The sequence below is a fragment of the Stegastes partitus genome, unplaced genomic scaffold, assembly GCF_000690725.1.
Source record: "Stegastes partitus isolate 25-593 unplaced genomic scaffold, Stegastes_partitus-1.0.2 Scaffold1205, whole genome shotgun sequence".
In the NCBI taxonomy this organism is placed as follows: Eukaryota; Metazoa; Chordata; class Actinopteri; family Pomacentridae; genus Stegastes; species Stegastes partitus.
Genome location: NW_007578936.1, coordinates 79,480 through 92,063, shown reverse-complemented (window position 1 = coordinate 92,063; position 12,584 = coordinate 79,480). Strand labels below are relative to the sequence as shown.

The 12,584-nt window shown below is 38.7% G+C and overlaps 2 protein-coding genes across 4 annotated transcripts in view; one reads left to right on the top strand and one right to left on the bottom strand.

The window, feature by feature from the left end:
• bmp3 (bone morphogenetic protein 3) overlaps window positions 1-4,384 on the top strand; it is a 19,796-nt gene extending 15,412 nt beyond the window's left edge. Inside the window, exon 4 of the mRNA XM_008297279.1 lies at window positions 2,729-4,384. The gene's annotated coding sequence lies outside the window, so the exon portion shown is untranslated. The remainder of the gene's footprint in view (window positions 1-2,728) is intronic.
• Window positions 4,385-5,209: 825 nt separating this feature from the next.
• The window catches only part of prkg2 (protein kinase cGMP-dependent 2), a 45,991-nt gene continuing 38,616 nt past the window's right edge, over window positions 5,210-12,584 (bottom strand). For all 3 annotated transcript variants that reach the window (XM_008297276.1, XM_008297277.1, XM_008297278.1), the window contains exons 13-19: window positions 11,837-11,926; window positions 11,408-11,549; window positions 10,179-10,342; window positions 9,933-10,055; window positions 7,996-8,058; window positions 7,416-7,482; window positions 5,210-6,045 (exon numbers count right to left, since the gene is read on the bottom strand). In XM_008297276.1, coding sequence (XP_008295498.1) covers window positions 5,950-6,045; window positions 7,416-7,482; window positions 7,996-8,058; window positions 9,933-10,055; window positions 10,179-10,342; window positions 11,408-11,549; window positions 11,837-11,926 — 745 coding nt within the window. In that variant the 3' untranslated portion in view covers window positions 5,210-5,949. The remainder of the gene's footprint in view (window positions 6,046-7,415; window positions 7,483-7,995; window positions 8,059-9,932; window positions 10,056-10,178; window positions 10,343-11,407; window positions 11,550-11,836; window positions 11,927-12,584) is intronic.

The window sequence follows — 12,584 nt, the reverse complement described above, 5'->3', positions numbered from 1 at the left end:
GATCAAAGACCAAAGCAGAGGAAGTCTTTGAGCTGCTGGACACCCGATTGTCTCAAACTTTTGTGTTTTTGCTGACACTCATATGAGACTTTATAGTCCACGATTACGTCCCAGAATGTGAGTCATGCCTCTTGTTTATAGGTGAGAACTTTTTTAAACACCCTACTTCTTCATAAACTCGCACCTTAAACTTTGCAGTCTTTAGTGCAACGTGACGTGTCAGCTGTCATCTTGCTCTTACAAATACTTAGAAACCAGACAGCAGGACGTCCTGGTATTTCTGACTGACATCCTACGTATCGGGACATGCAAAATCTTTATCTGGCGTACTGTTCAGTATGTTTGAAAGCTTCCACCAACTTGCCATAGCTTCTCACGTAACTACAGATCCTGTGACGCCATTTTCCTCCAATTCAAGATATCAGGAATTGCTTCCCGACTAGACAGGATTCCAATTTAAGATATTTCTAACACCACTCTGACCAGTTCTAAACTTCATTTAAGACTCTCAAAGAACAATGTAGACATCTTGAATCGAAGGGAATTAAAGATCTCTTGAACTACAATTACAACTCGTCAGAGTTCAACTGTAGGTGTTGTGTGTAGGTGACTAGTCATGGTTCAGCTGCAGACATGTAGAAGATACCAGCAGCGGAATTGTGGATATCTGCAATGAGAAACCCCAGAAATAATGAACATGGCGCCATTCGTTGTGGTAGAATATCACTGACGACATCTGAAATGTTCTTTCCAACAGAAATTATTTCTAGCTATTAAATGTTAACCTGGTTTTTGTCACTTTGGACAATTTTTGCATAATTGTTAAGAAGTTTTGAGTAACTTTAAACATTTTTTAAAATTAATTTTAGACACATTTTGAGTTATTTTGGACATTTTTTTATAAAAATCTATGAAAATTTGTAAGGGATTTTTGGCCAGTTGAACATTTTAGGTTATTTGCAAAATTGCTGCCCAACTTCTTCGTTCTTCGTCAGTGTAGATACTGTCACGTTTGCTCATTTTTTTCTGTCCTGTTTGGACAAAGAACAAACTAACCACCGTTTTGGAGGCAGAGTTATGATTTTCACAGGTAGCTATGTTGATAAAAAAAGCAAGAAAATGGCCAGAAAATGGGAGAAGGTTTGGATGTAGTTGCCACCATGCACCTCGCTGTAAGCCTGCTTGGAGAAATAATGTTGGTAAATCATAAACTGGCAGATTTTCTGATTTTTTTCATTCCTAACCCGCTGCTATACGTACCAAACATAAATCGAGTTGCATGGACATTATGTGAAAATGACAATTCACGCACTGAGATAAAAGAAATGCAGCGAATGTTTGAGCCACAATTAGTCAACTCTAAATTTAAACTGACCAACGACAGAAGTTTGTTTAATTCAGTTGCAAAAAAACACAAAAAACAGAAACTCTATTGGACATATGAACAAATCACAGCTGTATCCTGAAGTCAGTCATCTTTATCTTAAGGCCACAGCTCCTCCGTACATGAACATACTGTACACACACACACACACACACACACACACACACACACAGTCAATATACAGTATATATGCCATATTTACAGAATCCGCTCACCCAGTTTTTAGGGTTTACATAAAGGAACAAGTAGCCTGGGTTGTATAAACTGTGTATTTGGGATGCTTGTGTTTTACAGTATATACACAAACCTCGTGTGTTTAAAAATGGAAAATACATGTCATTTTTTTTAAGCTCCTAAAGATCCCCTCGCAGCTTTTCTGCCTCCTCACATCACCGACGCCTCCTCCTGAAGCATGCCGGGAACCGCACCGTCGACTCGGCCTCCAGAAGGTAAACACTCCCTCCCTGCTCGCACCTTATTATTTAAGTGGCGAAGGTGTTTGAACGCGGTTGGCACGAGGAGCTCTTGATGCTTATCTGAGCTGTAAAATCCGCTCCGGCTCTCCGGTTTCTTGCCTTTTCCGCGGCAACATATCTGCCGCTCTGCACCTTCATGCCTCTAAACAAACCGCACATGTAATCGCTAATTCCCTCAGCTGCAGGAAATAGAGAGCGTGCAGCTGCAGCGCCACATCTGGAGCCGTCATGAGACACGGCAAATGTTTCTGAGGTATCTGCGAATGATTACTATATGAGTGTACATTGATTAAGGAATGTAAAAATATAATTCTAAGACAAAGGACAGTCTCTCCAAAGCAGTCGGAGAGGAAACTTGAGAAGCCAGCTCAGTGTTTCTGCACCACAGATGATGGAGTAGAGTCGCCTGCAGGATAACTGAGCGAAGCTAAAGCTGGAATCAATGACTTTATAACTACAGCAAAGATAATAAAGCATCTAATGTTGCATTCTGAAGTTGCTTTACACTGTTCTTGGGAGAGTCTGTGGGGGGTTTCCACAGACTGGAGCACATTAGCTCTGAAAAAGTCCTCTTTGGGAAGATGAAATGTGTTTTTTAAAATATTTTTGAGACCAGTTGTAATAGTTCTCCTTAAGCCAGTTTAAAGTTGTGCTAACAGGTGTTGGCACTGCTTCGTTTTCCACAGGTGTACCAGTAGCTGAGGCCATCCTATGTAACATCAACTAAATCTGAAAAAAGTTCACACTTCACCTTTTCAGAATCAGCTGATTTTTTTAAGTACAACAACTTTAGTTTATTTAATGACGCCGTGCTAAAATTTACCGTCAAACTATGAATATTTTTTGAGTTCCAGGNGTCCACAACCAGGTTTTCCAGTTCTTGAGGTGTTCCCAGGCCAGATGAGATATGTACATTGAAAACCTCCAAAGGAAGCATCCATCACAAAATCGGGCCATTGGATGAGAACGTTTGAATAGCGTTGAAGTCAGCAGTGAGCTTGAGGTGTGGTGGTGCAGTGGGTTAGATTGATGACCGTCACCCTTCAAGGTCGGGGTTTGAATCGTTTTTTTTTTTTCCAGATTTCTGCCTACGTCTGCTTTAATTTAAGGAATTACTAAGATGAACAATGGACAAAACTAACTAGGACTGCCTGGAAAACCTCCAAAAGAAGGCATCCAGGAAGTAGGGGATGTCAACTTATCTAAACACCATTTCTACTAGCACATAAATGTTCCATCGTAGCATAAAAATGATCAATCAGAACAACTTTGTGTTGAATTACAGAGAGCATCAGGCCTTTTCATGCATTTTCCTTTAATTTGTCACCCGTCCGTACGTTCTTTAACATCCAGAAGCATCTTAAACTACCATGTACGATACGTTTAGGTGCTCTGCTAGCTGGTAGCTTTTGATTTTTACAGTCAAAGTTACATTTCTTTTTTAACAAAACCCAAAAATGATGAGCAGTACATAACATAGGTTGAGGATCAGGGAGAGCTGATCTGTTTTCTTGGGTCGCACAAGGCTGATGTTATTCTATGATATTGTTATTATTATACAGAGTGGATTTTACATAAATCATGAGACGGTGTGTTATTTGATCACTCGTGTCGTAACTTTGCCTCGAGTTGTGCGTTATTGTCACAAAACCAAATATTTATTCAGAGCAAATAGACTTAAATATAGCAGCAAACCTTTGTTCTTGTACATTGTTTTTGTATATAGCTCAGTACAACTATGCCGATGCCTCTTTGAGATAGAAGTGCCTTTTCAGTGGGTGGAGTTCTGCTTTTTTTTTTTTTTTTTTAAAACAACAGTTTGATTTGATTCTGTCGCCTGAACTGAGCTCAAGTCAGCTGAGAATATTTTTTTATGGTACAAAATAGTAAACAAAGAGTGAACATAGTGCATATTCTTTTGATAAGTATGATTGCAAGTGGAATTTATTGCTGAAATGTATTTCACCGTTTTGATATTCCAGAGACATTTATTTTGTGTCGATACCTAAAGGCAGATTGTTTAACTTTATATATTTTGTACTGACACGTTTTTTTTTTTTTTTTCAAGTTTCCTCATCTTGTGCCGATGCAGATTTTCACGAGTCACTGTCGGGGCTTTTTTCTGCATTTTGAGACTCAAACTTTTGGAGTGCAAGTATGGAAAAGTACATTTATACACATATATCAGCAGTTTATAAGAGCGGCGCTGCTCCATCTTATCTTGTAAATGTTACGCTGTAGGTGAAAAAAAAAGAAAGAAAAAGAAACGCTTGTACAATAAGCTTCATAAAATATATTTGTATATGGAAAAGACCTTTAACATGCATCTATTTATTTTCTGTATGTTGCATATCTTGTAGAGGTGTGGTCTGGGACAAAAAGGGGGACGGACGCTTGGAAATGTCAATGGTCTTTATATCTGTGATGGACATTTGTCACTGTGTGGGTTAAAGGTCTCCCTCCTCTGAGCTCGGACCCTCCTTCCAAAGCATTCAAAGAAATGAATAAAAGTATGCAAGACTCATTCTTTGTGAATGATTTACTGCTCTTTTAAAGATGTTTTGGTAAATTACAGATAACAGGGATCTCCAACTCAAGTCCTCATGAGCTACTGTCCTGCAGGTTTTAGACGTTTCCGTCCTGCAACACGCCTGACTCAAATTAATGAATCTCCAACAGCTTGTTGTCAAGTTCTACACAAGTCTTTTAATGATCCATTTGAGTCAGGAGACCCCTGATGTAGTAAAACCACACAAAAAAAAACCCCAAAACAAGTTGCATGTAGTTCCTAAAAAAAATAAATCTGTATTTTTGTAAATGTTAATTCCTTCTTTTACAACATCTGACTGTAAATTGCACCATTTAAAAAAAATAAACTGTTAATTCAGTAAAACATATCAATATTTTACAGATATGTGTTCACTTAAAGAAGAAAAATGATGAATATCAAGGATTAAAAAATGATGAATAATTTTTAAACTGTCATTTTACAGATGTAATGTTAAATTACAGATATCTAATGAAATAACAGATTATTTGCATGTTGTTCCTAAAAAACAAGCCAAACCTGTAAATACTGTTCACATTTTTAAAGAAGTATTTTTGCAGATATTAATCTGTACTTTTATACAGTTTGGCCACAAAATTGGACTTTTTTTTTTTATTTTTATTTTTTTTACAGTAATTAATTCAGAAAAAAAAATGTATTTCCTTCTTCTTGTTATTATTCTTTTCAACAATTGAAAAAATTAGTAAATATTTTTTTNGATGGATGGACGGAGGTGCATTCTGGGTAAACTTTCAAGGCTCATATTAGCATGTAGTGTGATGGTGGTTGGTCAGAACAAGTTCTAGACAATGAAAGGATCATTTTTCCACACATCTGATACCAGGATCATCTTCTAGACATGAGTCACTCTGTAGGATGTAATACAGACGTACTTAACCCTCTATTGCTCCATATCACAGATATTAACTGCTGCAGCTCTGCGACTGAAACTATAATATAAGCTATTGTTTTGATGCTGAAAAACAGAGATTTAGATTGTGATGCCTCGAGTGTTGTGATTTGGTTGCATTTTTTAACAAAACTCAAATGTGTTTTTCAGCCCTGAAAGCTTCATGTGTATCTGCTGGTCGAAAAAGCGAGAAATTTCACTCTACTCATATCTACTTCAAGGGTCTGTAATTCTGAAGATATTCATAGTATGAAGGTAAAACTGTGCGTGGCTTCAATAAACATATTGAAGTTAGTGTAGATAATAAATCAGCTGATTCAGATGATTGATGGAATGAACCTGCAGCAGAATGTGGAGAATCTCTGTAACCTCCTCTGATGGATTTTAGCTTTAATGCTAACGTATGAACCAGGCAGTGACTGCTACACAACCACTGCTCACAGTCTGACTCTGGACGGAGAAAACCGTTCACACTAAGTTCACTAAGTAACGAGCTGCCGTTGTGGAGGACTCGAGGACGTCCAGGCTGCTAGAGGAGATCAGCATCGCCTGAAAACCCATTTTGCTCATCACTTTTGTCATTAACGGTGAGAAACGAAGGGAAAACAGTGAAAAGATGGAGCAGACGTTCTCAGAAGTCCATGTCCCACCCGGACAGCTCATCAGGAGGACTCTCCTCATCTGGAGGGTAGCTGTCGAAGTAGCTGTTGTCCGTCGGTCCGGTGAGCTGCGGAGCGAGAAAAGACTCAGAATCTAGAATCCAAACAGACAGTCTTAAAGGTCAGTGCTGTTGGATTTCTGTGGTTTTTTGTGAGCGCTGGGTCTGTTTTCAGGTGATTAAGCACAAAGGTTTGAAGGAAAAACAACACGATTGAGTGCAGAGGAGGCAACTTTTCTGTCTCCCAAGTGTGTTTTTGTAGTTGCATTTCTATAAATTTGCATATATTTTAAGACTTTCTCCCTAAAATGACACTGCTGCACCACTAACATGCATTCTCATTGGAAAAAAAAAGCAATTTTCTCCAAAAATAAATGCATATTCTCGTATTTTTCTTATGCAAAGCACACGTGTGGCAAATATCTGAGCAGCGACGGCGCGTAGCTCAACATCATTTAATCACAGCAGCTTTAACATTTTAAATTCACACACACAGTTTTTCATTGCAACTTTTGCAGCTAAAATTGCCGTCCTGTGCTTAATGGCCATTATAGATACCAAATAAATACACACATTAAATACACAAATGTTCCTGTACAATTACTTGTATTTTAAAAATTACAAAGTGTATTTTTAGTGTTAAAATTGTTATTTTACTTTAATTCCTCTATATTTAGTACTCAGCAGTAGAACAGGAGGTTTACTGTTTATTTAACTAGCTTTCCAATAATATATTTTATTGACATAATGCTGGCACTGTAATCAACATCAACTGTAGTTGACTATAAATTACATTTTCTTCTTTTAAAATGTAGAAACTGCAGATATCAGAAAAATACCCTCAATAACAAATCGATTTTTATCAGTTATGATCCAGAATGAAGCTCTACCAACTCTATTTGACATTTAAAAACACATATGCTCCACTAAAACGCCGAAATTAATAACGAATGAAGGATGAGGAAAGTTCCATTTTATGGTTTGGGAACAAAATAATTCAAAGGCAGCAATGTTTGACAAGTTTGACTCTATTAAATATATTTTAGAAACCAAGAAAAAAATTAGAGATCAGCTTTTAGATTTGTTTTTTTTCCCCCACATCATGAGGCGATTTTACAAAAAAAAATAAACAACAGCTACAGAACAGTTTAATATCTGACGTGTCAGTTGTAAAAATACAGATTTTTTAAAATGTGATTTCAAAATAAATATTAGATTCCTACGAATTATATTAAATGTTTGATGTGGATGAAGGACTTTACATCAGAGTAAAGGTAGTAACAATATTCTTAGTCCCTACTCTAAACAGTGCTTTGGTTAGTTTACCATCAGTTTATTCTTGTTTTTTGGTCCACAAACACACGACAGATTTCACAGTGTTCACCTGTGTTTTGCAGAAACAGTCCACTGCTGTCAGAGTTTGGCTGTTTTTCACTTACTTCTCGTTTCAGCGGAGACGGTAAACTCCTCGCCTTCAGTCCCTCCCAGTTGAAGCCATTGAACCACCTTCAGACACAGCAGAGAAACTCATAATAAACAGTGAGTAAATCTGTTTATCAGTGTTTTTTCTCTTTTATGAGTTTGATTCTGCAGAAACATCAGTGTTTTTTTTTGTTTCCTAACCAGCTCTTAGTGCCACTTATTCTTTTATTCTCTCTCTACGGACTTGAATTTTAGTTCTTATTTCTGGGGTTGAAAGAAGCTCTAGTATGAAATCTCTGCACCACATATGAAAATATCATCTATTAACCCCGTCCAGCTGTGATTTATGACTCTGCTCGCTGTAGCTTCCTGCATCTCTCTGTTATCTCTACAAAAGAAGATAGTCCCAAATTTAACCGAGTCAAATAATGCAATAAGGCTTGAACATGCTGTGCATCCTCGTGTATGCTGTGTTCTGTGATTATCTAATTGCAGAGATCGTAAACTCCGACTCTCATCCATAACGTCCAACCGGGGCTCATTTGCACAGTTAGTCTTCCCGTCGTGATAAGCAGCAGAATGATCCTCAGCTCCTACCTGTGCTTCTTGATGTCGATTATTCCGTTTTTGAGGTTGCCGAGTCGCTCCGACGGATTTCGCCTGTGAAGGAGATCGGAGAGGGAGGTTATGGTTTTGGTCCAAAGAAGACAATAATTTTCTCTCTTTAAATACTGGACCACATTTGGTTTTCTCTCCGAAGTCCAGATATGGTTGTTTTTTCGTGATTTTCTGAGTGAAACCTTATTTGAGCTGTTTGTTGGATTAGCAAAACAAAAACACCCACAATGTCTTTAAGCAAGAGAACCAAGAAAGGCCAAAGGACACGCCGGTGTTCACGACCTCCTGGTTGTCATGGTGGATAATTCTTTGCCGTTGTGGAGTTTCTGAGTGCTTACAAAGGTCGGATCCTCGACAGATTGCTGGCAGACAGAGATAAACGTAGACTCAACTTTCCAAAATGCTAAACTGGCGAACTCTGGATAAATAAAGTAGCCGTAGTGGAAGTAAAGTTAGAAGTTCTGGTATGGAGGGGCAGTACATCAACAGAATGGAACAACAGAGTGAGAATATGTCCTAACATTTAAAACAATAGACTTTGGTGATCATATTTAAAGACTCTTTAAGAAGGTTAGATATCTGAAAAAGTTAAAGGTGAAGTCCTCAAATGTCTTGTTCTGGACAAAACCCAAGATATCCCATTCACTACCATAGAAGTTTACTCAAACCAGTTAGTCAAATCTTAAACGAGTAAACAACTAGTCATTAAATCAATACATTTTCACAGCTCTACATGTCACAAGATAGAGGCTTTCAACAACACAAATTTTCACCCATTAGAGAAGGAACAGGTTTACGTAGGTGCAGTTATTGTTCCTATTCTTTTGGGTCCTTCCTTAAACCCTTAACATTCCTCATTTTTCACAAATTAAGGCGAAAGCTTGAAGCATTTTGCTGGTTGGATTATTACAATTAAAGCAGCACATAGCAGGCTGGTTTCATGAACCATTTTTGCATTTGGCATTTATTGGAACATCATATAGTTACAACAAATGACTAACCCCCTACGACCTTCACCCTAAACCAGGGCTCTCTAACTCGCGGCCTTTGTGGCCCCCGACTTGACATCAAAGTTTAGTATTAGTGCAGCCCGGGCATTTTTCTCACATGCTCCTTCGCAAGTTGTTGCCCTGGGCATTTTGTATTTTTTGTGGGCTACCATAGCTCAGGCTCATGACAGCAACGCAAATTAGCAACATTAGTCACTTGAAACATGATGTGGGAGTGTCACCGAGTGGAGGGAAACTATATCCTGTCACCCAGTGCAAATGCATGTTTTTCTTTTCGTTTGTTTTTTTCTATCTGTGTGAAAAGCTCTCCTCCACCATGAACTTTAATAAGTCAAAGTACAGGTCCAAACTTACTGATGAGCACCTTCAAGCCATACTGAGGGTTACAATTGCCTCCTCCCTCAAGCCAAATGTGGCTCAGCTGTGTAAGAGGAAGCCAGATCTCTGGCAGCAAGGAGTAGGTAAGAGAAGCCCATGTTCTGAAGAACCTCATGTTCAGAATTGTTATTAATAAAGATTGAGAAGACTGAATCAGTTGTACTTTTTTTGGAATACTTGAAACCCTTTTTTTTAAAATACTTGATGCGGCCCAGCCTCACTCAGACTCTATCTCCAGCGGCCCCAGGTAAATTGAGTTTGAGAGCCCTGCCCTAAACTCCACCGTCTCTTATGTCAACGTCATGAAATTACGTGAAAAGCTTCAAAAGTTGTATTTAAAGACGCTGGGTTCTGCCAATCAATTAAAGTTCATATTTTTTTGATTGGATGACATCTCGGGTATCTTGACTGTTGGGTTTTCTCTACGAAGATTTGTCTTCGCATAATGAGTCCAACCATCAAGCGTCATCAGATTCTGTTCTAAGAAAGTGAAAGATTTATCGCAGCCCTCCCTGTGCTATGTTGTACCTGCACAGTTTCCGTATGAGGTCCTCGGGTCTCTTGGTGATCTTCTTGGGAAAGTCCATCTTCTCGATGCCTTTCAAGATGAACGTGTACGTCATCATCTGGTCACTTCCTGAGAACGGAGGACTGTGGGGCGAAGGAGACGTTTCATTTCTTGTAAACCGTAATTACTGATAACCAGCAGGAAGATGGACGTGATAAGAAAGAAGGATGATAATGAGGAACGATCGGAATCGCAGATGCACTAACCTGCCGGTAAGAAGCTCAAACACCAGGATGCCCAGAGACCAGAAGTCCACGCTGAAGTTGTGGCCTTTGTTCAGGATGATTTCTGGAGCCACGTACTCCGGAGTACCGCAGAACGTCCAAGTCTTCTGACCACATCGGATCTTCTTGGCAAAACCAAAGTCAACCTGTGGAGGCACAGTTTAGCAGTGAACTCAGACACTACTAAGACAATTTTGGAACCTTTTAGAGCTTTTTCCAGAAAATTACCAAATTAAATGTATATGTGTGCTGCTCCTGTCACATTTTCACTCACTGTAGGTACATTGTTCACTGCAATATAAAGCCATGCATCTCTATGGAAACAGAACAACCATGACTAGAGGTAAAGAAACTCAAAAGGGTTTTCTGTGCAGTATAAGAGTTATAGTTTCATGAATCATAAGAAAAGAAAAAACAAGAGTTGAATTTTCATTGATTACTGCAAAACAAAACAAAAACAAAGGTGGCTCCATGTACTGCTGACATTTTATTGCTTACATTAATACAACCTCTACAAATGCTAGATGCTGGATGTATCTTCCAGCCACTTACTGACAGCTTCCTCCTCTGTATGCTGTATTTGAGCCATGCTGCAACTATTTTATTGTATAAATATGTTTTGCTTTGCTCTGTATCTAATTTGCTTAGTCAGTAATGGCTTTGTGTTTGCCCCAAGAAGTCAGATTTATAAAGTAGTACGAATTGGTTTTGATGACATATTACAAATTTGATCCTAGATTTGGTTACTTTTAGCATACAAACGCTACGTGTGGTTTGTTTAAGGAAAATTAGAATCTTTAAATACGATCATTCTTTCTGTTGGTACAGTTTCTGGCTCTGACAAACAGTGTAATTTTTGCCATTTTTAAAAAAATAACATGCCTTTCAAACTCCCCAGTAGGTTCTGGAGTTTATAGGGTTTCAAGAGCCTGTATTTGTAATGTAAGTACCACTGAGCTGCTTTTTGGCATTTGTTAGATTTCAAACAACAATGAGAAGCCAGTTTATCTCCATAAATGTAGAATGATAACTACTATATTCAGAGTTAGGTTAAAAAAGACCAGGAAGAAAACTTTGTGACCCAGATGCTACAGACTTTATTTCTAATTAGACTCAACTCTGTAAACCCACTAGAGACACACTCATCGTCACATATGATGAAACTATTTACAGTGAGGATCGAACAGTGAAGACAGAAGGTGCCGCCTCACCAGTTTGATGTATCCCTCAGCATCCAGCATGAGATTCTCAGGCTTCAGGTCTCGGTAGAGGACACCTTTGCGATGCAGGTAATCGAAAGCCTCCGTGACGCAACCGACGCAGAATTTGGCAGTGGGCTCATCAAAGCTCCCCCTGAAGACGAGAAGGAGTTAGATCCTGCTCTGCTCAGGAGGTGTGAAATGGTTTCATTACACAAAAACACCTGAACCCATTAATAAACATCCCCTACTGAGTCCTTTATGAAGGCTGGGACTGGGATTCATCATTGCAAGTCTGTCTAAGTCTCTAAATTACAGCAGTAATGCCATTACCTGCTCCAGAAAGCCAGCAAAAAATGGCAAGGCTGGTAAAATGCCATTATTCTACAGACTGGATGGGAAATGTAGTGATTTTCCTGTAGCACAGTGACAGCATCTTACCTGTCTCTGAGCAGACTCCAGATCTCTCCACCCAGACAGGCCTCCAGCAGCATGTACACGTATTTATTGTCCTTGAACGTACGATAAAGTCTGAAGAAAGAGAAGCACAGAGTAGTTAAGCTTAAAGCCAAATGACAGGATAATAGAATCAGAATCATTTGTTCATGTTCATACAATACTTTTGATTGTTTTTTAAGCTTCAATTAAACCTGACACTGAATGTGAGAATGGAAAGCAAATTGCATGTGTTAATCTTTTTTTTTTTTTACTGCCACAGTGTGAACAGATTCTAACGTAACCTAAAAAATAACTTTCTTGAACGCCTACAGCAGCCTGTGATTTCAATGTAATGGATTCAGGACAAATTTTCCAGAAAAAGTCCAATTAATGTGATGTTTATGTGCCTAAAAGCCTCTTTTCTGCTCCCTGACAGCGCTCCCAGTGTGCAGCCACTGACTTTATATAAACAGCGAACATCACCGATGGGTTTGTGGACGACTGGTTTAAAACCTCAAGTTTGGAATTTGCCTGTGTTGTCTTGGTTTTTTGCACCCAGACTTAAGAACAAGAAGTGGATCTGATTGAGAACTTGAGGCCTGCCCTACAACATATCCTGTTTTATCGTCTAGTCTAGCCTAAATGAGACCATAATTTTGAAAACAGGCATCATGCTGCATTGAAGGAGACTTGAAATTAGAGATTGAGACCATGAACTAATTAGGAAATTGTTTACTGAAGTAACAGATCA